Here is a 27,575-nt window from a genome sequence, read left to right as displayed (position 1 = left end):
CAGCAAGGCGGGTATTGTAATATTTTTTTATGTATAGCTACAACTAGGGATGTCAAACAAATACATGTTTTTAATGTTTTTTTTTCCTTTTCGTGTTTTATAAAAAGCAACCCTGTTTTGTTTGAGCAAAACGACTTGACCGCATTAATGTAAATACTCTTACATCACTGTATAGCATAGTTTTCTCATATGAGTGGATGTTAATGAGTACTTTGTGTTAGGCGCTTCCAGCTAATTTGATTATATGTTTTAAAGTTAATCTTTTTGTTATATTGTACAGTAGATTGTTGTCGTTAAACAAATAATGATATCCGATTTTACAATGCGCAAAAAACTGCACTGTTTGTCTACCTTTGTCGCTTAAACGGATCCATGTAATATTCATAATAGCATGTGCTTAGCATTCACTTCAAGATGGTGATATTGGTTAAATTTTATTAACCGATTTACGGTTTATGAGTCCTGGGTTTTTTCGCTTTTCGGGACAACTTGTAGAAATTCATACCTACATATCGATCACTGCTGGAGGTAACATGCTTTATGTTGTAGTTTGTAAATAGATTACCTTAAAACAGCGACTACCAAAATTCTCGTTTTATTACAAATACACTACCTTGATTATTTTTTTTATACATACTCATGTTTATAACATCAGTAGTTTTTGAAAAATAAAATATAACGATTCCGAGATGTGTACAACCTCTGATCTAGCTTATCAGTACAGTTGACAAAGCTGTTGTAAACAGTTGCATACATTGCAAGACCATTCGAGTTTGACTATCCTGCATACAACCGTCGACTTATCAGTCGCTTGAGAATGACGACATAGTGCAGAAATAAGGATGATATTTTTTCCATGGCCGTGCTGCCAAATCTATTAAGATAGAAAATCGCTAAGATTAATGATGCCGGGTAATAACAAAATCCTACCGAAAGCGTATTGCGTGTTGCCATTCATCAACACATTTGGAATGTGAACTTTTGTGATGTGTTTTAAGGGTGGATTTTTTGACCTATTGTGCACGAAATATTCCATTCATAATGATTGTAGCTATCAGCAAATCCGGTAAAAAATACCACCCATCGAATCAAAAACGGTACAAACGGTAAAATAAAACTTACGTACGATGAAATAAAGTCGAAGCAAATATTTTCATCGGCATTAAAATATTCAAAAAGAGCCCTGATTTGAAGTTAATTAACGTACTTGCAGCAGATATTTGCCATATTTAAGGAAAAATGTTATCTTACATCAATGTCTTCTACATATTTGGAAATAAAGCAATTGAAACACAGTGTGCAATAATTGGGTGACGTCCAATAATCAGCAATTGACTATATGCTTTGTAAAATAATTTTGATAAGTTTTAACTACTACTCCTTATTAATAAATGCATTGCTATAGGCAATACCGCGTGGCTATTCTTTATGAATAGAAAAAAGGAATCATTATAAAAAAATTGCTGCAATAACTAAATTAGAAATTCTTAAACTAAACCCAAGAGATACAATTTTTCGCTTTTAACTTTCCGAGACCTGATTCACTGCCACATGTCTCTCGTTCACTGTTCCTCTATCGCAGAAAACCCTACAAAACTCATGATGGTCATTAAGATATGGAAAACATTTAGAACAACAAGTGACCAATACATGAGTTACGTTTCAACGAGTATCTTTCAATCGTCTGAGCATATAAATATACCTCGTTTGTAGTGGATGGCAAAAATTGGCAGTTGTGTTTATTAAGTCTACAAATCGGACATTCAGTAATTAACTTCTTACTAGCGCAGACGCAAAAATGAAAGGTACGCTATGATACATCCGATTATTGCACAATTAAAAGAAAAGTGGTGTTTAACAAATACTCAACCGTTACAATGTGTTTCATATGATTTTTCTGTTTTGTTTTGATAGCCATTGGCTTGGCCCTGATTGGGTTTTTTGTTGGTACAACATCAGCGAGATTCATATCGGACAATGTAAGTAACAATTGATGTAACAAGTATACATTGCAAATCCTAATAAAAATATATTTATTCTACTAGATTTGCCTAGCAATGCCAAATGGACAAAAGTTACCTATCACTGAAGACTGTGCTTCGTACATCGTATGCGAATACAATGTGCAGAAAATTCAACATTGCTCCTTCGGCACGCTGTTTGATCCGTATTCAATGGTGTGCAATTGGGCCTCATTCGTTAAATGTGGTCAAACACCTTCATTACCGCCATTTGATATACCATCATCCTCCACCTCACTTTCCATTCCGACTGCTCCAACACCTACCCGTACGACATCCTTTAGACCACCTCCTAGTTTCCCCAGCATTTCTACCTCGCCTGTCATACCGACGGCTCCCACACCTTCCCGTACGACATCTTTGGAACCTCCTACAGGATTTCCCAGTGTGCCTACCGCCCCTACTCCACCACCGACTAAAAGCACCACGACCACCAAAAAACCATATCAACCACCCTACATTCCCACTGCTCCTACAGCTCCTCCTACAACACGGTCTCCAGCGGTGGTAACTGCCATCCCTACTATTCGGCCAACATCTGCACCACGTCCTGTTAGTACGTCACCACCCTTCTACCCACCGAAAAATCCATACCCACTTTGCACACCAGAAGAGTTTAGCTTCATCGCTCATCCATCCGCTTGTGAAAGCTACTATATTTGTGCCTACGGTAAACTTATCCTGCATAGCTGTGGTCATGGTGTTTACTGGAATACAGCTACAAATCAATGCGACTTTCCGGAAAACACCGACTGCACTAATCTACCTAATCCAGCCGCTCCAGAAACATCGACTCCATCCGCAGAAACAACGACAATATCAAGTACTCCCGGTAAGATTTATCTATAGCAATAGCGTTTGAATAAAACTTATTTAACGAGATACCTTTTTTCTTCCCTTGTTCAGATTGTTATGGAAGTGAAATTTTTTACCCCAATTATAACGACTGTAGCCAGTACTATATATGTATTGGACTGCAACCAATCCTGATGAGTTGCCCGACCAATTACCTATGGAACAGTAATACGACCCAGTGTGATCTCCCAACTAATGCAGTCTGTGCACAGAAATAATAAATCTAATGTTTGCTTTATTTGTTTCGCACCAGAACATGAAAATACAATCGTTATGAGTGTTTACCGTGCCATGGGTTTGATGTAGTCTATTACTTATCTTGTTTTTTTTTTTCGATTTTTCTTAGCGCTTTTTTTCGCAATTTTTTGTTTAATCCTAAATTCTAGGTTTATCTCAAGAGATCAGTACCATGATTGGTTTTGTGAATAGGAAATGTTTCATAGTTTATTCCTGCAATAGCAATTGTATACTCACTGTAACTACAATGATACAGCTATTCAATTTGCACAGCACAAATACCATTTAAGCACGCAGAACAAGATATGTTAGGCACGTAACGATTACAAAGTTCGTTAATTTGTTGTCCCATAGTTATATATGCCTCAAAGGAACCAAAACAAGTACTACTAGCGACCCTAGGTTAAGTAACGATATAGCTTGAAGAAATTTCGCTGGAAGGTACAAGTTAAGTCCAAATATTAGCACGAACGTGGTAATCCTACAGTAAAGGAGCCCTGCGACAAATAATCCTTGCACGTTACATACAGAACACTTTCTATTTTCTAAAAAGTGAACGTTCTTATTTCAATAATGAGCTAAATCAGCATAAATTTGACATTATCTGCAAATTTGCAAATTGCACAAATACCCAGATTCTTTTAATAAAAATTATTTTTATTTTCAAATATGCAATATGCTGTGCAAATTGAATGACTGTATCCTTTATTTCACTAAGTTAAGTCAACTTTGATAATATATACGAGTTTTTTTATAACTACGATACTTCAGACATGTTCGATTTTCCTTAGAAAGTTAACTATAAAAATATTCGGTAAATTATTCTTCTTCTTGGTACAATCACTTACTAGCACCTGCCTGGCATTTTTGACTTATTAAACTTACTTTACCACGGAACCGTATTCTGTACTTGCTAATGTGCAAACTGGAACAGGTGAAACACAGTATATAGTTCATAAAATATTCCTAACCCAAGAATTAAGAAGTTTCCACAAAAAACGAATGGACAAATTTGAAAGTGGTCAAATAGTTAATGTACTGTCATAATAAACCTAGTTTCATTGCTATTGTACCATACTAACAACTCACAATTGAATGTTTTTTCTGTATAACTTTATAAAATACATGATAACACATATATACATATATACAGAGCAAATACATATCATATACATGAAAACGCACTTTTCTGTATAACATATTAAACACACGAAACACTGAATAGATTGCGCATTCATCGCTCTAATTGAACATTCTAAAATCTTATGTTTATAGATGAATACTGAACTAATTTTGATTTTCCTTCTAGCTAACTTGCCGCTATTCCTAGACAGTACTGCCTCAATGGTAAAACAATACTGATCAGTTTTGTCTAATCAATAATCAATGCAGTGCTATAATTGTACATCGTTTCGTAACAACAACACTCTGTAACAAGTATCAAATTGGAAAATGCCGCGGTTTGAAAACAATGCCGACGATAAAGTATGAAGCGGCATTGCATATTTACAACTTCCTTCCTGAATTATATTCACTTTGCCGATTTGACCATACGGAACATCTATAATAAAGATGGTTAGAATGTCGGAAGTACCATCAATTTACTATGGCTGATAACAGATAGCTCAACTCAAGCAGCCGCCAGTGACCAGCCATTGTAGATCCATCAAATATTTCCTATATAAACGATAAAATATACTTCACTGTATGAATTATCGCGGAGTGCTAGAAAATGAAAGGTAAGAAAGTGATGATGTAAACGAGTGATCCCAGTACTATAGTTAAAACGGTGAACTGTGAGTTAAATTAAACTTTATACTTGTCATGTTTCAAATACAGCTCTGGTGACGACTATCCTTGGAAGCCTATTACTAGTGGGCTCCATCCAGGCTTACAATGAAATCTGTATTGGTGTACCTAACCTTACTTACGTGAGAAGCCCTCAAGCATGCTACCTTTACTACGCCTGTATAGATGGTCAGGCATATGGATACACATGTCCTGAAGATCTTTGGTTCTCTATGGAGTTGCAACGTTGCGTGCCTCAGGATGAAGCCGACTGTGACATTGAACCTGCACCGGAACTCCCGGAAGCACCGCCAAGACCACCGTCACCAGAATGCGAAAATGTGCCGGATTTTACCTATCTCCCGAGCACTCTGTCTTGTCAATTGTATTACCAATGCATCGACAATTTCGCCTATCGGTTATCGTGTCCGCGCGGATACTGGTTCAGTATTGAGCTCGGCCGTTGCGGTAATCGGTTTGAGGTTGAATGTGACATAGAAGAACCTACACAAACACCTACGGCTCCTCCCGGTCCCTCAGAACCAAATCTTTGTTTTGGTCGTCCCAACTTTTCTTATGTACAAAGCCCACAATTTTGTCAGTTATTCTACTATTGCCTTAATGGTACACCCTTTCCCATGATCTGCCGCAACGGATTCTTCTTCGATGAAAATACGCAGGACTGTATTCCGGAGGAAGAGACACAGTGTAATAATCCTGGTTTACCGGGTTCAACTCCAGGGCCAACACCAGGAATTTGCAACAATGTAAGTGATGGTGAGATGGTTATCAATCCACAGTTCTGCAATCAGTACTATGTCTGTGTGGAAGGCACTGCGTATCCAACACTTTGCCCCGATGGCACATGGTTCGACGAGGAGCAACAATCTTGTGGTAACCCTATTGATGTTTTCTGTCCGAATGGTCCACCGACCACACCGACTCCGAACGTGTGCATCGACATTGAGGATGGTGAGTACGTTCCCAGTCCACAACGTTGTGAAGCATATTATGTTTGCTCGGGTGGTATCGGATATATTCTATACTGCGCACCTGGACTATGGTTCGATCAAACCACTCGCGAGTGCATCTCACCTTCTGATGCTATTTGCAATGTACCGACACCTCCGACTCCACCGCCAACACCAACTATACCACCAACTGTTCCACCTACTGGACCACCGGAAACGGGTAATCAGCAGTGTAATGGACTCCCCAATGGAACCTACGTACCCAGCCTAGACGACTGCAGTCGTTTCTACATCTGCTTCAATGAGGGTGCATATCCGAGCAATTGCCTTGGTGGCTTGTTATTCAACCCGGAAACGATGCTTTGCGACTTGCCGGAAAATGTGCTGTGTAATGCACCGCTTCCGAAATTTGCCGTCTAATTATCGGCGCTTGTAAACTAAACAATTCTGCCCTGTGAAATTTCCAATAAATGTGCTCTCAGTTTATAACCCGAACTATAGAAACCTGCCCAATTCTTATCTGTGCGCTTCTTTTGGTGGTTTATTGACTCCCGATGACAAATGAGATATATAAAACCGGTCTCCATTGGCAGTGAATTTGTTCAGTGTATTTGAAGTTTACTACGATGTGGTCGATATTTCAAGTAGCATTTCAATTTTTCTTAGTATCACAGTACTCCGCTTTGGCTGAGGATGACCGTTGTCAGGAAGTTCCAAACCTGAGCTACATTCCTAGTCCAAACGCTTGCTATTTATACTACAACTGTATCGATGGAAACGCCTATCCACAAATTTGCCCGGAGGATGAATGGTTTTCAATGCAGCAGCAGCAGTGCGTGCCGAAAGCTCAATCGGAATGCGACCTAGCCGAACCTCCCACGCTGCCAGAAGCACCAGCACCAGAACCATCTTCTATGTGTGACGATATACCAAACTTTCGTTACGTGGCCAGCGTTGAGTCTTGCCAGTGGTATTACCAGTGTATTGACCGGATAGCATATCTTCTTTCCTGTCCGTTATTTTTCTGGTTTGACGAAACAATGCAGCGATGTGGAACGCGATATGATGTGGATTGTGATCAGGAGCAAACAACCACCTATCCGATCTCAACGCCTCCAACTGTGGATCCTCTCGACATATGTTATGGTCAACCAGACACCGCTTTAATTCCGAGCAACACGCTGTGCGAACGATATTACTCCTGCTATCAGGGGGTAGCTTACCCTAACAATTGTCCAAATGGACTGTGGTTTAATCCAGAAACAGGCAAATGTGACGAACCGGAAAATGTGGAATGTGCAGCTAATACAATATCACCTACATAAATATTATTTCACAACGATCATCGGGTACTTCCATCACTTTTGTGTCCATACCTAAGTCGTAATCTTGTTGTTATCTGGTTTACTATGGAAGTGTCTGTCTGCACTGCTTTATTCGCTCCCTTCCCGAGCCCCACAAGATTGTTTAATTGTAAAATTATCTTTTACGTCAACATGAGAACCAGATTAGGCAGCAAATCCGAGTTTTAGGAAACAATTAAACTGTCGCGTCTGAGTTGCTTTCGTGTTATCACTGGTCAATAAATAAAACTCTGATAACGATTTAACCACCAACACGACATATTTTAGTGACGTCATGTGTACGAGAATGATTACGAGATTCCAATTTTACGAACAAGATGTGAACTAAATTTCTTTGCATTTTACCGTAAAATAAATGTAGTATGCAAGTATGGCAAGCTTGAAGAGTTTTGTCAATACTTTGTACGACATGCAATCATTCCATCCCAATTTTCAGATTCGTTAGAGTACATGATCAAACATTATCTTTTAGCTTGAGATAGGTGGCATGTTTTTTTAATTCATTAACTTCTAAGTGTATCTAATCAAATAGCATTGCTGCAGTAGCAGAAGCGGATTAATTTCTTTTGGTTTGCGGCATTTTATATCGTTATGTTCGCCTAGGGTCATATATCACTATACCTAATCAGGTGCTGATAATTGCACGACGGCGAAATGATCGCCATGTAGCGTTTGTCACAGGTTTTCTTATATAGGACCGTATGTTTTAGGCATCTCACATTATTATCAGGGTTATACAGCGAGTGACAATGAACAAGTTTTGGATAATTTTTGCGGTTACGCTATGCTGTCTAGCGGACAGCTCACTACAAAAATCTTCATCTTCATCGTCTGAATCGTCAGGTGAATCAAACGAAAACGGACGACCGCCGTGGGTGTCTACTGGGCGTCCACCATGGGTATCTACGGGAAGACCCCCGATCAATCGGAACCGGTGTGATAGCGTACCAGAGGGTAGTCTCTTCCCTGCCCCAAACTGTGCCAACTTCATTACCTGTCAGGGAGGAATCGAACGTGAAGTAGCCTGCGTTCCTGAGGGTACGCTCTTCGATCACGAACGTCGTGTGTGTGATCACCCTGAGTTTGTGACATGCTACAGCCAGGATAACCGTTGCACAGGAAGGGCAAATGGAACTCTCATTCCGGCGGAATCCTGCTCCAACTTTATCATCTGTATGAATGAGATAGAAAACGAAGAGGTCACCTGTGCACCGGCTGGCACTCTGTTTGACCATCAGCGTGAAGTATGTGATTATCCGGAAAATGTGTTATGCTGGGAAAGTGACATGTGTGCTGGTCGTCCGGATGGCTCTCTAGCCCCTTCTCGTAACTGCAGCAACTTCTTTATTTGCGAGGATGAATCTATATTTGAGGAAATATCTTGCCAACCGCACGGAACTCATTTCGACTGGGAACGAGAAGTATGTGACCATCCGGGCAACGTCAAATGTTGGGAATCTGGAACGAATGGCAATAGTACGGAAAGACCGCCCACATCGTCCGTCGCACCAACTCGTCCTCCATTGGACACTAATGTGCCTAACGACATATGTCGGGGAGTTACTGTAGGAATGATTGCACATCCAACAGATTGCACGCAATACGTTATATGCGTCTTAGGTCAGCCTACTATTCAACGATGCCCCGACAATTTCATCTTTATCTCGGAACTTTCTACATGTGGGTTTGGTGATCCGAATACCTGTGTTGCTAACCCGACTTGGACAGAGGTGTATCAGAGAGTCGTATCGTATGTCCATTAGGATTAACATAAACGCAGCAAATACCTTAAATATTATCGTTAACCTCAAGATAACGTTTATTTGAAATTAATTAAAGATATTTAGAAAATAAATTGTCAACGTTTGTCATCCTGAATAAATGCCGATAAAAGTATTCTTTTATTAAATTAAATTTAACGCGTTAAACAAGTAAATTTATATCTGCGCATTCAATTCAACCTGCTATACGTGGACGGTGTAACCTGTCCAAAATCCCATCCAGACCAAAACCCCGTACTGACTATCCGGCTACGGATAAATAATATCATAGAAAGCCAGAAATAGCAGGTTTTGACTTCATGAGGTTGTCGTACCAATGAAAAACAAAGAGTCATAATTTGATTAACCGTGCAATTATCTGATGCAACCCGGTGTTGTGTATGGGATGTCACACAATTGGACCGAGACATAATTTCATCCGGATCATTCCCCCGTAGCATTGACTGACTATTCGACTACGTGCTAAAACAAGAAGATAACATCTGGTCATTCGAACGGGAAAAACATAAGTAATTGTAATACAATTGTAAGTAGAAAGAATTAAAACAATGAAGTTAAGAATGCAATTCTTAAATGAGAATACGTTTGTATTTTTCCTAGATGTTTAATGTTTGATGTTTAATCATTATTCATTAATTCGTCCACCGAGAACATTTTTACAAAAAAAAACACCGGGTATGGTGTTCGTACAACCTATACAAAGACAAAAACGCTTAAACTTACTTTAAAGACAAAGTGTTTTTAAATTGGGACTAAGGCATTGTGAAATCGAACTGGCTTGAACATCGATTGAATCGTCTTATCATGACTGCGAAAGGAGCGTTAGTACCGAACAATTATTATTGAATATTGGAGCGCGTTCCGTGCAAAATTTAACGGCGTCTAGATGTTGTGAGTGGAACAACAAAAGAAATCTATTTACTAGCGATGGATTATCGGTGGTTCATAGTAGCAGTCCGGCTATAAATGAAACCTATTACGTCTGACTTCCAAGGTTTGTAGGCCCAGAAGAAGACAACACTGGTTGTAGGACGGTAGCATGGATACGTCTGTCCAAGCTTTCTTAAGGCAGAATGTTGAACTTAAGGTATTCCAATACAATGCATTTTTTTCGACTTTAAAATTGATTGAATGCGAATCTGAAATAGCCGAACACATCATATCTAATCACATTCAACCAATACGCAATCACCATATCAGGTACTATCTGACCCCTAAGCTCTTCTAAACTTGGCTTCACATTTCGATAACTGATGAGGTTTTATGGCCTTCGGCTAACATCTCCAAATCGCCCTATAAAGCTTCCGCGCAGACTAGCGTTCTGAATCAGTTTGTGTTCGACCGCAAAAAGAACCCTCGTACTATCGGCTATGACAAAATTACTCATAATCGCTAGCCTGTGCTGCCTCGTTGGTGCGGGTGTTGCTACTTTCCAGCGTCAATCGATCCTGATACAAGGCAACTTTGTGCCTCGCAACTCATCGGCTGACAGGGGACGGTGTCAAGGTCAACCTGATGGAACACTTTTCCCGTCAGTCAACTGCTCGAACTTTATCAATTGCGAGGGAGGTCAGGAACAAGAAGTTGCATGCCTGCCAGTAGGAACCATGTACGACTATGAACGAGAAGTTTGCGATCATCCAGAACTTGTGACTTGCTGGACGGAAGAAAATCGTTGTACAGGGCGTCAAAACGGGACTCTTATTCCTGCTACAAATTGCTCAAATTTTATAATCTGCATGAACGAGCTAGAAAATGAAGAGGTCACTTGTGCACCCGCTGGTACACTGTTCGATTACCAGAGAGAGGTGTGTGACCATCCTGAGAATGTACAGTGCTACGAAGGTGGTGCTTGTGCTGGTCGTCCTGACGGATCTCTAGCACCTTCTCGAAACTGCAGCAACTTTTTCCGTTGCGAAAATGAAGACATCGCCGAGGAAATCAACTGTCAGCCACAGGGTACATATTTCGACTGGCAGCGGGAGGTATGTGACCATCCGGAAAATGTCGAATGTGCAGAATCGGGACCATCCGGAAACAGTACCGTGGCACCACCGTTGCCAACAGACGAACCAACCCGTCCTCCATTAGATCCAAGTGTTCCAGTGGATCTTTGCCGTGGCGTTACCGTTGGTATGTTAGAACATCCGACAGACTGTACGCGCTACGTTATCTGTGTGTTGGGCCAACCTAATGTACAGCAGTGTCCGGAAAATTTCATCTTTATTGCGGAAACAGCAACCTGCGGTTTCGGTGATCCAGTGACGTGTGTGCCTAACTCAGTTTGGATTGAAGCATACCTACGTGCCACTTCCTACGTTCGCTAAGTACATACTTCGTGATATCTATTCTTCATTCCCGAATAAAACAATAACAAATGCACTGTGTGCTGTTTGTAAACCTTCAATATTAAGTACTGTAGAAAACAAGGGGACATAACTTTTTTTTATTGCATCCTTGTCACCGCTAGACAAGTGAGCAATATTGTAAGATTTCATCTGTTGATTTTGTCTGCTCCATTATCTCTTCAACTCCTCTGTGAAACAGTATTTAAGCTAACTGAAGGTTGGATATCGTACCATACTCGAATCTCCACAAGATGAACAAGAAACTGTGCATTCTACTTGTGTTTGTCGTTCTCTGCTCGGCCACCTTGGCCGATAAGAGCAAGGAGAAATCCAAGGAAAAGTCTAAGGAGAAATCCCAAGAAGACTCTGGTTCGCAGGAGAAATCCAACGAAAACTCATCAAAAGAGGAGCTTACTACAGAATCATCGGCTATGACGACGGTAGCTTCCAGTGACAGATGCGCCGGACAGCCTGATGGCACCATACTTCCATCCCTAACTACCTGTGCCAATTTCGTCACCTGTCAAGGGGAAGCAGAAGCTGTTGAAGCTACGTGTGTACCGAATGGCACCATCTTCGACTCGACAAGAGGAGTGTGCGATTACGAGCCAAATGTACTTTGTACGATAGAAGCGGAACCCACCGAAACAGCAACAACCACTTCGGAATCGACTACCGCTCCGGAACCAACGCAAACCGAGCTGAAGGGTATGTGCAAAGGAGTTATCATTGATATGATTCCTCATCCTGGTAACTGCAATAAGTATATCATTTGTGTTCTGGGCAAGCCTAATATCCAGTCTTGTGGAAAAAATCACATCTTTTACTCGGATATTAAGCTCTGTGCGTTTGGTGATGCCAAAAAATGCTAAAGAAAATTTGTAACAATACCAAATTCAGCGCTCATTAAATAAATCAAGCATTGTAAAAACAAACTTCTGTGGTTTCTTAATTTTACTGGCAGTATACCATATAATTGGGAATACTATAATTACATGAAATATTAATGAACTATTAGTAAAACTAAGTCATAGAATGGCTGTTTTGTTTTAGAAGAGTTAATACGTAGAACGTAGTCAATCAGCGAGCCTGATCAAATAACATTCCATCCACAAATCCGAAATGTTCATGATATAACAATTAAAAACTTGTACATTGTCATGTAAACGGAATCTTTACTGTCATGGTCATGTAATGGTCAATGATATTAAACATGAAGCTGTCCACGACATTATATCAATGTATCGATTTTTACGGATTCACACATTCGATCTTTTACATACGTTCAATAAACAGGTAAATTAATACCTTTATAGACCGTTGGCAACTTCTTCTTTTACGTCATTTCTTTTACAACACTGTCTGGAATGCGATTAACGTCTTTTAATTTTTCAACACTATGTACAAAACGAAACACAGCTCATTTACAGTACTCCAGAGTTCCCTGATAATGACAAGTATTACGTCATAGACTGCAAAATAACAAAAATTTGTCTACACCATCTCGAGCATTGTGGGAATTCTCTTTATCCATTACTGCCCAGACAAGCCGATGATGCTCACGAGCTAGTGATAACAGCGTCATATCACTGCGCCTGGAATCCTTTTTGCAATCTTTTCTAGACAAAAATACAACCGCTTAAGCGACCATAAATGTCTGTGAACAATTTGGATTTGACGCTGTTTTTAATTGTTTGATGACTCGCCCAGCAATGATCCAAACGGCCAGGCTTCAAGTACGTTGTTTCTGTAGTGGCACACGGTTCATATGATTTATAGCTCTACGGAAATACATAATCTCCGTCTGGTTTGCAGACATACTTTTGTAGCACCCATTGTTGTTATTCTAGAATTTACGCATAGCGCGAATTACACGTGTATTCATACACTGTATGGAATGAACTACATCTGACGTATCGCGTCGGTCTTGTAAACAGCAAAGCATTTGATAACAAATTACGATTCTAGCGATAAGTAGTACATAACGATGGATTTTTTTCTTTCATCGACATCAAATTATTTGCAGGAATGTTACGCATCATATTCTCTCGTTACGTTTAAGTTTTATGATATTTTTTACCTTACGTTACCCCACGTTTCTCACACTTTTTCATGGTTATGAATTTTGTTGTTTGTTGCTGATAATGATTCAAATATCATTTATCATCCCCATATGTGTACCTACGATCGCGAAGAAGATTGTAAATTTCAATTACTTGTGGATTAAAAAAAACACACACACATAAATTCAATATTTTCGTGTCTCAATAAACAAATAATATTATTACCGAATCCTGCTTCGGATTCCAATCCCTGAATCCAAATCCTACACCGAAACGTTATTCCACGCAGGGTTAGAAAACATCCTGTTTTGTTAGAATTTTGAATTTGTTTTTATATACTAATTACACGTTAATGCTTAATCTACTTGCGCTGACCGCTGCACACTGGCCCGATGCCTGAACGCGATAGGAGCACTCAGACTGCCGACACAGCGGGAACGAATGCGCCGGGTTCGGGGTGCGAATTGCGATCGATCGGCACATTTGCACCAGAATCGCTGAACTCGCACCACAGGCAGAGCTTCTCAAATCTAACTGAACCGATAGGCTGTGGTTCTGTACGCGACATCCTCATCCCCGTAATTCCTTTCAGAGGAAATTACAAGTATATATCGTTTGACAGGATGGGCAATGGTTTCTTTTGACCTTGAGATTTCATCTTAAAAATAGCGAACGTTATAATTATTGTTCTAATTTTTGCTATATTGTCGGTTCCATTTGCTGTTCGGGATGCGTTTGCTGTAGGGAGTTGTTTGAATGTTTTGAAGTACGACTAACTAATCAGCCCCGTGGGGCAGCCCGGTGGCATGATGGTAGCGCGCCGGTCTTCACACTAACGGACCGGATAAAAAACTGTTTGGCAAAGCTTTATTAACATCACATAATGCCGTTATTGTAGTTATTTGTTTTAACAGATCTTGAGCCTTAGGGTCTTCGTTTGTCTCTTAGTCTAACATACCCATTCGTCTGGTCTGTACATCTGGCGTCATATTTTAGATATTTAATCATTGCAGTTGGTCAATCCTGAACCTTAATCGATTATCACGAATGAAATATATCGTAAAAGTATACGACAGGTCCTGTTTGCTTTGCATATACCCTCTCCGTCCGTCTCGCGCAGCCCGGTTTTGAGCTGTTTCTGAACCTCCGCGTCACTTTCAAACTTCTTCCCTCCGAGATGTTTTTTCAGGGCGGGGAACATGTGGTAGTCACTTGGGGCCACGTCGGGACTATAGAGAGGGTGATCAATGATGCCCCAGCCAAATTTCTTGAGCAGGTCAAGGGTAAAGTTGGCTGTGTGCGAGCGCGCGTTGTCGTGGTGCTTGAACAATCGCATCCGAGACCGACAGTCGGCCACTTCTCTCCTCGTCGTGAACATTAATGCGCTCGGAATTGAACTCGCGGCTCCACTTACGCACGTTTTTTTATGTCCATACACTTTTCCCCGTAAACTTCAACTAGTTGACGATGGATTTCAATAGGTGTCACCTTTTTCGCACTCAAAAAACGTATTACAGAACGCAATTCGCACTTGGACGCTGACGCGAGGGGTACCCTTATCGTTGACGGCTGCTCAGCCAAGACTGAGCGGTCGGGGAAGCCTCATCCAGCAGCAAAGTGGTAGTGGGGGAACCAAGGAACACGGCGGTGTTGCCAGATTTCGCCTAGCGCGTGATCCGGCGAAGTTGCAGCGTTGGAGACCTTACTTTATTGTCAGCTCTCGTATATACGCAACAGCGGCAAATGCTCTTTCCGACGCATCAACGAAGACGTGTAGCTCTCTGTTTTTAATCAATGATGCTTCCAAAAGGCATCTCGGTTTTCTGATTTCTTCTACTGATTTGATTCTTTTTAACCCAATTTATTTGGTATTTGGTCGTCCCAAATAGTGGCCGGAATCATACTCTAAGCCAGTTTTCGCCATGTTTCCCGTGTGCGACAAATGTAAACAACTTTTTTTTAACAAAAACAACTGAAAAAGGATTATTTTAATAATCAGACTTGTATATTATTTCAAATGCATTGAAATTAAAGTTAAATTACTTAACTTAAATCGATTTTTCTCAAATTGTAGTTTACAAAAATGATCCCTTGTGTCATTCTTTATTTCAAAATGCTATGTCCGTTACAAATCTGTACAGAATGATACAGCCCGGTACCTGGATTATTTGGCAGAAACAGGCTTAAAGCTTAAGCTTTCTAAATTTTGGTATGATCTACCCCAGTGCTGGTTTTCCATAAGCCCTGCCTCAAAGTTTTTCCCTGGATGGTAATGTTAGTCAATAATCCCAAAGGGTCATACATCTTCATTATAAACGACAAGATCTCGCTCTTACTGAGTGGCTGGGCGTCATCACTTTTGAACTTGTATCGAAACACATCTTTCCTCGTAGAACGCCTGAGTTTTTAACGTATGAGTTGACCTCATAGTGATACTAATTTCTTATCTTCGGATCGCTATTCATTTTACTTTCTTGACCCCTTAATCTGCGTAACTATCATGCAGCCTGTGTTTGTCATGTTTCCAACGTAAACCTATCTCATTTCCCTTTTCCGATCGCTTGGACGCTTTTCTCATGATTTCAAGCACCTTCATATATGATTTTGAAGTTAGCGGTTCATTGTTGCCTCGGCAACCAAATTCTTCCGTTCAGAAGAAACCTTTCATTAGGTCATTCAATGTTTTTTCTTCCCTCTCTTTCTGTTCCTATCATTGTAAAGACGTAATATGTCTCAGTATTTTTGATAGTCGCGTCTTTTCCAAAATAACCCATCTGACCCGAGTCTTATATGCCACGGGTACGTCAGGTCCTCCCGCTCGGTACCCTAAGGCTTGAGAGCGATAGGCGTGAGGAAGACCTAATAGAACTTTGGGTACTACGAACGTGCGTCGTAGTAACTGTTTAGACTGATCCCTTTTAGGTGTGAAAATTCTCCTTTCATTGTCTTTGCGTTCACGCTTCGTCTAGGTAGATCCAATTCTTTCACGGTTCGGACATTTTTTATATGTAGTAGCTTCTTGTTTGGTCGACGCACTTGGATACCGGCCGAGGTACTTTGATCTTCTACCTGGAAGCTGCTATTTGTCCAAGCAAGCGTTAATGGTTTTCGTGCTCCTTCAGCGTCTAATTTTGCTTTAAGTTCCTCGATCATAAAACTGGAAGACGAACCAGAATATATGAACGCAAAGGTGTTCACAGATTTACTACCATTCTATATAGTCACCGGTAAAAATTTGGATTAAATATTATCCGGTGTGTTGATGGCAGTTTAGCCGCGTTTGTCCGAATGAGTTATGTTGATGAAGAATGGTGTGGTGCTTCTTGCCACAACCGGCTATTGTGCACTGTGGAGACCTGCGGTAATTGTACGTGTTATGATAGGAAGATGTGCAACAATTGCTACATACACCCTGGTGTTTTAGAGCTTTCCATCTGTCTTGACAAGTAATGCTTAGTTGCTTGACAGTCGACTGTTTTATGATGATTTCCGCAGAGGGCACATTTCTAAACGTTTTCCCAAAGTGTTTTTGTTTAATGAGTATTCATCTTGCTTGTCTTATTAGGCCTTTGATTGCCTTCTGAAGCAAGGAAAGCGATTGCCAATTCTACTGTAGGTTTTAACCATTTGGAGGATTGACTAAGCGTATTAGCACGTTTGCTTCCAATTTTAACGCCTCTCTTATCCGCTCGGATCTTAATTCTGATGACAAATTCGAAACCACATCATGGAGAAGTCGTTGGTCCATCAGGTATTCTTAATGTCCTAGCATAGTCATGTTCTCTACCATGTTGCATAATGCATTTGAAAAATCGATAACTGTAGCGGGATTGTCCAAAGACGCTCCCTTTGTTGCCATAAGATCCTTGAGCAGAGCCGCATGAACTCTTGCTGGATTGCCATATCCAGTTTATCCAGCATATAAAGGATCGCGTCCACATTCTCTGGGTTTAGTAAAAGGCCGCTAACATCCTCCTTGGAGCCACAATATAGAATTTTAAAATCGTTCTTATATACTAATTACACATTAAAAGCCTACCCTACTTGCGCTGCCCGCTGCCCCGATGCCTGAACGCGAAAGGAGCACCCAAACTGCCGACACAGCGAGAATCGATGAGCAGGTTTTGGGGTGTGAATTGCGACACCAATACCAATTGTATCTCATCTTTTTAGAACCTCAATCAGTACGAATCCGTTTAGAATCCGTCACTTGGGGTCCGATCCGATCGAATCCTTCAAGGAATCGGATCTTCGAATCTTCCAAATCCCAATCATCCCAAAACTAATTTAGATATGCTTAATTTGAGTTTCGGTGTATCCACCCGGGATCCTCTGTGCAATCAGAGGATCCACTATTAATCCTGAAATAGCAAGGTTTTTTTGGTTTGATATAACATAATTATTAGTATGTAAGCTACATTTGATATCATAAGTGTAAGTAACTAGCCCGGGGAAAGTCCATTCCCATACCTCCTCGTGGTCCCGGACGGAGTGTAGCTGGATCCATCTAGATTTATATAGAATTTGTATACTAAATTGGGTAATGGTAGTCCGGAGTTAATGTGGTCGTCCACGCGGCCATGTTGCTCCATCCGATCTTCGACAAGTCTTACACGTTCGTTGTTTGCTTTCGGGGCTGGCGGACAAGCCAATCTTACCCCTTAGTAAATTGGGGTGATACCCAATCGAAACGGCGTGAAAGCTAATGGTCTGTCTCCGTCCTATTAACACTTAGCAATTCTGCAGTAGCGCTCACTGTTTTGTCACCGTGATTGACCCCCTGACCAGTTGAAGGTGCAGATGAGCTACGGCCCTCCTTATCCCGATCTGGCTCTGATCGTACTGCCTCATGAGGGCGACAACCCTCGCGCGCCCTCCCTGCTTGCAAAGATAACCACGGGATTGAAGGGGACTTCGACTTACATGCAGTGATAGCGAATTGCAGTTTGGACCCATTCGCTAATGAATGAGTTAAATCCACCAATATCCAAACCAGTGAGCCGATCTGCCTCTCGGGCAATCGAGTCTAGTGAGCTAGCCTCCCTCGCTCCGGTGGAGGTAGCTTTGAACGATTCTAACTGCGAGGTTAAGATCGAACCTCAGGGATAGGCACACGAGGTGTCTTACCTTGAGCTGTTTCGAGCTTATGTGGAGTTCACTACGGATGATTCCCTCGTCATAGCAGACGCCGGGTTTCTGCGGGAGACCCTCAGTGTGATGGGGGCGCTGTTTGAGGAGATCGTGCATCTCAAACAGCGACTTGCTCGACCCACTGTCGAAGTCTCAGAGGAGACGCAGACAGCAGCGGGAGGCAAACCTTCATCCACACAAGTTGAGGGTGTCGATAAACGGATGGAGGCCGTGTGTGCAAGCACACAAACAGCACCAATCCCGGCGACCAAGCCCAAGAAGCAGAAACCGGGCAAGAAAGCTACGGCTCCGCAGACGACCCGAAAGCTACCTGTTGGGGTAAAAGCTATTATCCAGCAAACAACAGGCTCGGCGCTCGACAGAGCAAGAGTGCTACGCCGTCTGCTGGGCTCAGCAAGCACGGTGTCATCTGCGGAAAAGGGGTTCGCAGTTCAGAGGAAGCAGGGCCTGAAATCCAAGTCCAAGTCTGAAGCAGCCTCCAAGGCAGCGAAAAAGGACGTGACATCGAAGGGTACGGCGCCGCCGAGGCAGCAAAACGATGCTGGGCTCAAGGGTCGACCGACTAACTCTAACAGTCAACAAACCCGGTAACTCAAGCGCGTCCCAAAGCCCCGCGAAGAAGCAATTCAGATCAGATCAAATACCTCGATGAGGTATCAACGTCTGAAGAGGTCAGTGAAGCCCTTAAGGAACAGCTTGACTTGTCAATCTGTCCTTCCACCATCAAGGTGAGGAAGGGTTTCTCTCCGGGCACGCAAAATGCACGTTTCCGCGTCCCGCTGACCTCGGCTAACTCTCTGGTGCAGGCCGGAAAAATCCGCATCGGTTGGTGTGTCTGCCAACATCATGCAGTGGAGCAATCGTCATCATGATTCAAGTGGTTGCGCGTGGGACATACGCGCGGGGGGGCCTGGATCGGAGCAAACTGTGCAGTAACTGCGGCAGCGAAAGGCACAAGCGTGGACAGTGCCCTAATCCTGCGAAGTTTTTGGACTGTAAAGGTCCAAATGCGTCGAAACACGCCACCGGGTCAATCCGTTGTCCCAACCGGCGTGTGAAGACCACTCACGGGGTTCCGAATGCTTAAGGTTCTGCAATTAAACCAGAACCATTGTGCCACAGCAAGACAATTGCTGTGGCAGCAGTCTGGAGCGCAACAAACCGAGACTGTACTTGTAACGGACCCGTAATATGGATCCTGCGGTAACGGAAACTACTTGTACAGCGATGACAAGACAGCAGCCATAGTACCGACTGGTCGGTTTCTAATCCAGCAGGTAGCTTCTAACATTGGGGCAGATCATACCGAAAGTTAGAAAGCATAAGCTTTTAGACTGTACCTGGCAAATAATCCAGGTACCGGACTGTATCATTATGTGCAGATTCATGAAGGACATGGCATTTTTACATAAAGAACGACACAAGGGATCACTTTAGGGGAATTACAATTTGACAAATATCGATTAAAGTATAAAAATTTTACTTTTAATTCAATTCACTTGAAACAACACATAAGTCCGATAATTAAAATAATAGTTTTCTGTTGTTTTCGTTAAAAAAATAAAGTTTACATTTTTCGCACACAGCAAACATAGCCTAAAATGGCTCAGACCAGCTAGCAAAATTCTTTGTTATGACATTTGTTGAGCTTGGGTTAGCTTCTTTCATTAGGAAACCAATCTGATTCTTCTTTCCTAGGCTTAACTTGGCTTGCCATTTGTATGGCGCGCTGTAAGCAGATAAGTCTGGAAACGTCAAAACGCTTACAAATAAACTGGCTTAGAGTATGATTCCGGCCACTAGTGGATTCGTGGCTGCCGTCATCAATGGCATCACAATGACAATGTGGCCGGTGTACCGAGTGGAGTGATGCTCAGCATCCACTAAAACTCGGCTCTCTTCGGATGCAATCATGCTGATAGGTGAGAGGCTTGTTGCAATAAAAACCCCTGGATCGGAATGCATACCTAATGTTGCCTTATCGACAGCAATGCAGAACCACCTTTGCAGGCTTTTCTTACGGTATACCAAAAGTTTCTGGACGCGGCAGTTTTTCTCGAAATCTGGAAACGCCAGCAGCTTGTACTGATCCATAACCCTGGGAAACGCCCAGAAGATCCGGGTTCATATAGACCAATCTGCTTGATCGACGGATCCCCCGCCAAGGGCCTTGAGAGAGTCATCGCTGACGATCACAACGATCATCTTGAACGCGTAAAGGCACTATCAGATCGGCAATACGGCTTCCGAGCCGGCAGGTCTACGTTAGATGCCATGCAGAAAGTGGTGGAGATTGTATCTCCTGCTCGACGAAGGATCCGTGGTAATCTTCGATTCTGTGCAATGGTCACGCTTGATGTCAGAAATGCCTTCAACAGCGCAAGCTGGTTGGCCATTGCCGACTCCTTACGGAGAGCCAAGGTTCCCGAGTATCTATATAAAATAATTGGTGACTACTTCCGTAACTGGGTGTTAATATGCGGACGGTCCAGTTAAACTGAAAGTAACCGCAGGTTTCCCACAGGGTTCGGTTTTTGGGCCGACATTGTGGAACGTTTTGTATGACGACGTTCTGTCGCTACAACTGGTTCGATGTTCTCTGGTTGGTTTCGCAGACAATATCGTATTGATGGTAGAGGGAAATACCATCACGGAAGTCGAGGAATCAGTGATGCGGCCGATTTCGATGCTAGCCACCGAATTGCACGGTGAAACCGACTTCTTCCTAACACAGTTCTTTACTGGTCATAAGTTTTTTAATCAGTATTTTGGGCGGATGGGATTCGCTGACTCTTGCGACTGTATCGCTTGTGGTTGCGAGGAAAGTTCGGAACACTTACTGGTTGAGTGTACTCAGTTTGCTGATGTGCGTACTGAACTGGAGTTAGCGTTGGAAACTCTGGTCTCACCAGAAAATATAATCCCCATTATGAGTTCCAACCAGGCCCCTGGAGTCTAATACGATTCATCGTGACTCGACTCCAACAGCGTAGCATTTGACCCACGGCGTGGACGGCGACAGTAATGTTGGAACCCGCGCCTAGGTCTGAAGAGTTGTTGTATTGGGAGCCCTTGTGTTACCGTACAGTGTTATACTGTGGTGGCGGCTTTTTGAACCTAGGCTACCCCAGGCACTAAGTGCTTGGGACCACGGGAACACGAGCTGTCGTTGCGGGTGAGTGGGCTATTCTTCATTATTGGGCAATCGACTATATGTCGGCGGTACAATAAAGGAGGCATAGCCGTGATCATCTCTTACGCCTGACATCTAATCAATGTTCATGGCGCGGTGACTTGGGGTTTTGGTAGCGTCTATGTAAGCACAAAGTACCCAGAAGGCCTATTGCTGACGTAAATGTCTTAACGGACCATCCGGCAGAGGTTCTGAGGCTTGAGGAGTTGTTAGTCCGTAGGCGCTTCGGCGCATCGGGCAGTTCCAGCAGGGTGTGGTGCCTCCTGCATACGAGCAGAAGATTCTCTCCTCCAACAATCCAAAAGAAAGAAGCGTAAGTAACTAGTAGATAAACCAATAAAAGGCGAATAATCTGTGTTGGTGTAATGTCCTTTTCACTACACCAATTTTGTAATCTAGCCAAAAGAAACTTCGACCTTCGTTGTGTTATTTTTTTAAGGTTTTTTTTATTAAACAGTCTGAGACGTCTTTGCCCGATCGCTTCTGCTATGCTACTGAACGCTCACTAAAAGAGCACGATGCCCCAAGCCCCGCACGAGCTTTCTTTTTATTCTTTCACTGTTAATTCGCAGAACCGTTGCCCTATTGGCTGCTCAACCTGGCTTTAGTTAGAAAAAAAATCTTGTTAAATTCAGTATGCCGTTCAACGTCTAATTAACACAAACAAATTCAAACAATCTGAGTTAAATAAATATAAGCATAACAACCTAATAACTCAGCGTCAACCCATGTGACTGTAATTATACTGTATTATCTAAGTATGTACTTAAAAGATAGTCAGATAGTTTTGCTACGAGAGAATGGTCCGGATAGGATTTCGAATTTGTGTAGTATTGGCACCACTACCAAGTATATCGCTACCCTAACCGCATGCGTTTTTGTCGCTTGACGCAAGACTTGATGTCAAGTCTTATATCAATATACCTCAAGTAAAAAAGAGGCAAGAAATTATGCAATAAACGCAATTAATTTTTTTTAGTTTTTTTTTTTAGTAGTCACAATAAGAAATCTAAGATCAAATCTCAGCCGGAATTGCAATGACTATTTAGCTATTTGAAATTGTCGTAAATATACTATCATCCATTCGTATAAAAAAATCATTTTTTGTTCATTTTAAGATAGCATAAACCTTTACATAAGAATTAAAATAAGAACAATCAAACAAACACAAGACACCCAACGATCATGTTCAACAATCATCGCAAAAATGCATCTCTTCGATATTGCAACAGAAAAATGGAAATCTTTTGTTACACATTATATCGACGAAAACGAACATCTTTTCTTTGGAAATTTATCGCATCCGAAAGTAGCGCAAAAAATGCATTTTAAACGCAGACTACAAATGAGACAGACACTTTTACGCTTTTCGTGCGGTATCGTGATCGTTCAGGAATGATACATACGTTTCAGATACGATCCGATAAAAGTGTTTACCGAGTTTTCCAATTTATGCTACACACTGTCACTTAGGCTGATATAGCTCGTACTTGTATTTTACCCGTCATTCCGTGAAGTGCCAATTGTGGAAATAAAAACCATTTCTTTAAAAGTGGATTGTTTCATTGCGTTCCACATAGGTGATCTGGACACTAACCAGTTCAACCGCTAAAACATAGTGTCTGTAATAATACGATTGTTAATTTTTAACATCGAACAATTGTGCTGATTACACGCGCCAATCATGAACTCTCTAGCCGCGACCTTGTTCGTCGGTATCGTGAGTGTCACGCTGGCATTCGATGAAGAATGCGTCGGCAAACGTAACGGAGCCACCTTTGCCGACGAGTTTAGCTGTAGTCGGTACCGTATTTGTCTCGGTGGATATCTGTCGTATGGCGAATGTGCCTCTGGGCTCTATTGGGACAACTTTCGTCGACTGTGTCTGCCACCGACGCTAGTATCTTGCACAGCCAAACTTCCCACAACCATTCAGACAACACCCTACGAGCCGCCTACAAGTGATGGAATAATTCTGGATGAAAATCACCACGGTCTGCCTGATGACTTTCAAAACGGAGAGTATAATTGTCCATCGCAGAGTGTACTAAGCATACCGCATCGACGTAGCTGCTCACAGTACGTTCTGTGCTTCGACGGTACTGCCGTTCTGCAGCAATGTGCTCCAGGACTACACTTCAACGCGGGTCAAAGCCAGTGCACACTACCCAACATGGCGAACTGTGATTTACAGGAACATGTATGCCCTGAGAAGGACGATCCACTAAAGCTTGTGTTTGTTGCCGATCGCTTCGACTGTTCCAAGTAAGTGCCTAGAGTAGAGTATCCCATTAATGGAATTTTTATTAACTAGGCGTCCATTTCCATCATCTCAAACAGGTATTACTATTGCTACAATGGAAAATTCCATCCACACAGTTGTGCTCCTGGACTTCACTGGGATCCAGTTAACAACTGGTGCACCACAATCGCTGAGTCAAAGTGTCAAAACTTTACTCCCTACAAGGAAGTTAACGAACCGACGCTTGTTCCCAAAAAAGTTAGCTGCATGGATGATCAAGCTCGTTGGGTAAAACATCCAAAGAGTGAACGCCATTATTATCTCTGCTATAAGGGCAAATCCATGCTGAAGCGTTGTGACGATGGTCTCATCTGGGATGAAGCAACACACTCGTGCAACTACCAAAATTGACCGAATAAATGTTACAAGGCTTCTTGATTAGGCTTTTGCTAAATATCAAATAAACCATCGATACTACCATAACGGGAATGCAAATGCAAATGTGTAACTAATTAAATTTTCTTCACTGATTCTGTTTTACTTTTTGTTAACTATACACAAATAAAATGATTAAATAACATAAATACAGGCAGTCCCCGAGATACGCGGATTCGGAGATGCGGTTTCTGGAAATTTGACAGCTGAGTTAGTTTGTAGCATAAAATAAAAGCAAAAAGGTGTAAAATTGGTCTAAAATAGCTTCCTTTGTTATATTAAACATTTGTTTTTAGTTTATTTTAATTTATACCATCAAAAAGTAGCCTGGTTCGTCGAATAAATTAAGTGCAGAGAAGGAAGTCAACTGTCTAACTTTGAAGTATAAACGATTTTACTCCCGGATTCGACTTACGCGGAAATTCGAGATACGCGAATTTTTCCGGGTTATAGCGGTCCGCTATAATAGCGTATCTCGGTGACTGCCTGTATTGAGGTGCCAATTAAAATATACCCAACCAGTGAGGGTTGACCGTATTAAAAATACAATAAATCAAGTAAAAGTATACCTGTAAATCACATTTGTTTTAGCACACGGTTCGTCGTACCCGAAAACTAAGAGCACAGTTATGCTGATTTTTGAGTGATTATAATGCAATAGCAGCCGCTAACTTTATTGCTCGAAAAAATACCATACAATTTCAATGCAACTAGCACAGGCAACCAACTTTGCACACCCTTTTTTTAGCTAGTTCGTGTTAGCATGGTGAATATGTGATGGGGAGAATTGACAAATACACAGTGCTCACGCAGAATTCAAGAAGCCGTACTTGCTAGCCCCTAATATTACCCACGATACCTACCTGCGAATTTAAAAAATAATAAAATAATGTTGAAATTCAAAAGAAAAACAGATCCTAACCATTGAAAAATGCAATTATTATGCCATAAGTCGCGTTTTTCTTCTATTATGGTAGTTTCAGCGAGGAATGAAATAGAAGCACGTTAAAAGCGCTATAAAAAGCTTCACTTAAGGTGTGTTGACATGATACAGGGTTTTACACTTTAGTTTTGACTGGCAGCACACATTTTTTGACGCGCCGCACTCAATTTCTTGTCGCCGGCGCATATTTTTGATTACAAGCACCGAATTTTTGAACGGGAGCATTTAATTTTATCAGCCCGATTCTTGAAAGCTTTTAGGCCGCATGTTTATAACCCCCTTGTGAAAGATTGGTTTGAGTTTGAAGCACTTGTTTATATGCAAAATTGTTTGTTTTTTTGGTTACTTGATAATTTTTTGGGCAAAATATATTTAATAAATTATGAGAAAATTTATAAAACATATATTGGGTTACGTATTTGAAGTATTATGCCCAAATCCCTCAAATTGTATGTATGCAACAGATTTGTTTAAATGTGCAGTGGTGGATCCTTGGCGATAAACCTATGTCAATGGGATTGGTTCAACCTAGCTGCCAAATTGTGCTAACCGACAGAACCGCGGCAGATTTGAAATCTTCTCGAGAGTTATTCACGGACAACGGTGTAAAAATTTCGCAAAACTGAATATATTCGCACATAATACTGCTGCTGCTAACAATAGTGTTGTGTGTAATTAGACAGGTACGTAATTGTTCGTTCGAAACTTAGAGAATCTGTTCACCCACGATCTTGTTTACAGGTATCACACAGGTATCAAAACGTGTTACACTTTTGCAACACATGAAGCTACGCATTCAAAAGAGGTACTGTATATTTTATCCTTGCAATACAACAAGGAAATAATTCTGTTTACATGATAATCCTACAGCAAACATGGATATACATATAATATACATGGATGGATACAATATAATCCTTTAATTTGTCGTGCAATTGTTGTCGTACTGACACGCACGCCGTATTGGTTAAACACCATGTCCGCCAACACTTTCAATGTTAATGTGCAGTCGTTATCTATCCACAAGCGAATGCTATTTACTGCATCATCTGGCAAGAGCTTAGGACGTTTACCTACACGTTTTGCAGCCGCAACCTCCCAAGTCTTTTGGTACTTCTTTATAATATGGTACACTGTTCCTCGATTAATATTGAGCATTTCTGCTATTTCTTTGCCAGATGCACCATTCTCGTACGCTGTAACAACACGGTTTCTATCTACGTCAGACGTAGTTTTGTTACGGCGTCGAGGTACAGCCTCCGATGTATCCATGTTTGCTGTAGGATTATCATGTAAACAGAATTATTTCCTTGTTGTATTGCAAGGATAAAATATACAGTACCTCTTTTGAATGCGTAGCTTCATGTGTTGCAAAAGTGTAACACGTTTTGATACCTGTGTGATACCTGTAAACAAGATCGTGGGTGAACAGATTCTCTAAGTTTCGAACGAACAATTACGTACCTGTCTAATTACACACAACACTATTGTTAGCAGCAGTAGTATTATGTGTGAATATATTCAGTTTTTCGAATTTTTTACACCGTTGTCCGTGAATAACTCTGCAGAAGATTACAAATCTGCCGCGATTCTGTCGGTTAGCACAATTTGGTAGCTAGGTTGAACCAATCCCATTGACATAGGTTTATCTCCAAGGATCCACCACTGCACATTTAAACAAATCTGTTGCATACATACAATTTGAGGGATTTGGGCATAATACTTCAAATACGGAACCCAATATATGTTTTATAAATTTTGTCATAATTTATTAAATATATGTTGCCCAAAAAATTATCAAGTAACCAAAAAAACAAACAATTTTGCATATAAAAAAGTGCTTCAAACTCAAACCAATCTTTCACAAGGGGGTTATAAACATGCGGCCTAAAAGCTTTCAAGAATCGGGCTGATAAAATTAAATGCTCCCGTTCAAAAATTCGGTGCTTGTAATCAAAAATATGCGCCGGCGACAAGAAATTGAGTGCGGCGCGTCAAAAAATGTGTGCTGCCAGTCAAAACTAAAGTGTAAAACCCTGTATCATGGTTTTAGAACAAAGAAAATAAGTTTAGTACAAACTTTGTTCTCATTACAAAATATACCACTTTTACATTTAAATACATTTGGGTACATTTTATATCTCACAGGAAATTTTAAAGCCAGATTTATAAATAATTTTTTT

General features: G+C 41.3%; 4 protein-coding genes and 1 pseudogene across 4 annotated transcripts; all 5 read left to right on the top strand.

Moving 5' to 3' along the window:
* The first annotated feature begins 1,798 nt into the window (after window positions 1-1,798).
* On the top strand, window positions 1,799-7,197 carry LOC128718224 (uncharacterized). The gene is made up of 6 exons (XM_053811890.1): window positions 1,799-1,805; window positions 1,915-1,979; window positions 2,046-2,853; window positions 2,928-3,056; window positions 4,953-6,260; window positions 6,479-7,197. The coding sequence occupies exons 1-6, from the start codon at window positions 1,799-1,801 to the stop codon at window positions 7,195-7,197; spliced, it is 3,036 nt and encodes a 1,011-aa protein (XP_053667865.1).
* Window positions 7,198-7,606: 409 nt separating this feature from the next.
* On the top strand, window positions 7,607-8,999 carry LOC128718223 (uncharacterized; annotated as a pseudogene).
* Window positions 9,000-10,387: 1,388 nt separating this feature from the next.
* On the top strand, window positions 10,388-11,344 carry LOC128719530 (uncharacterized). Its single transcript, XM_053813156.1, has one exon. The coding sequence runs from the start codon at window positions 10,388-10,390 to the stop codon at window positions 11,342-11,344; it is 957 nt and encodes a 318-aa protein (XP_053669131.1).
* A 272-nt stretch (window positions 11,345-11,616) lies between these two features.
* Window positions 11,617-12,237, top strand: LOC128719533 (protein obstructor-E-like). The gene has a single exon (XM_053813160.1). It carries the CDS (start codon window positions 11,617-11,619, stop codon window positions 12,235-12,237), a length of 621 nt encoding a protein of 206 aa, XP_053669135.1.
* An 11,219-nt stretch (window positions 12,238-23,456) lies between these two features.
* Window positions 23,457-24,425, top strand: LOC128719532 (probable chitinase 10). The gene is made up of 2 exons (XM_053813159.1): window positions 23,457-24,037; window positions 24,113-24,425. Exons 1-2 carry the CDS (start codon window positions 23,457-23,459, stop codon window positions 24,423-24,425), a joined length of 894 nt encoding a protein of 297 aa, XP_053669134.1.
* The last annotated feature ends 3,150 nt before the right edge of the window (window positions 24,426-27,575 follow it).

Source organism: Anopheles marshallii, chromosome 2 (genome assembly GCF_943734725.1).
Source record: "Anopheles marshallii chromosome 2, idAnoMarsDA_429_01, whole genome shotgun sequence".
Lineage (NCBI taxonomy): Eukaryota > Metazoa > Arthropoda > Insecta > Diptera > Culicidae > Anopheles > Anopheles marshallii.
Note: the sequence above shows the minus strand (reverse complement) of the source record. Positions and strands in the feature narration are given on the sequence as shown.

Bases quoted from the DNA above. Each gene is read 5' to 3' on its own strand.
- LOC128718224 (XM_053811890.1), top strand. The intron at 2,854-2,927 runs GTAAGATTTATC...TCCCTTGTTCAG, and splicing joins GACAATATCAAGTACTCCCG to ATTGTTATGGAAGTGAAATT. The intron at 6,261-6,478 runs GTAATGCACCGC...GAATTTGTTCAG, and splicing joins CTTGCCGGAAAATGTGCTGT to TGTATTTGAAGTTTACTACG.
- LOC128719530 (XM_053813156.1), top strand. From the start codon at position 10,388: ATGACAAAATTACTCATAATCGCTAGCCTGTGCTGCCTCGTTGGTGCG.
- LOC128719533 (XM_053813160.1), top strand. From the start codon at position 11,617: ATGAACAAGAAACTGTGCATTCTACTTGTGTTTGTCGTTCTCTGCTCG.
- LOC128719532 (XM_053813159.1), top strand. From the start codon at position 23,457: ATGAACTCTCTAGCCGCGACCTTGTTCGTCGGTATCGTGAGTGTCACG. The intron at 24,038-24,112 runs GTAAGTGCCTAG...CATCTCAAACAG, and splicing joins GATCGCTTCGACTGTTCCAA to GTATTACTATTGCTACAATG.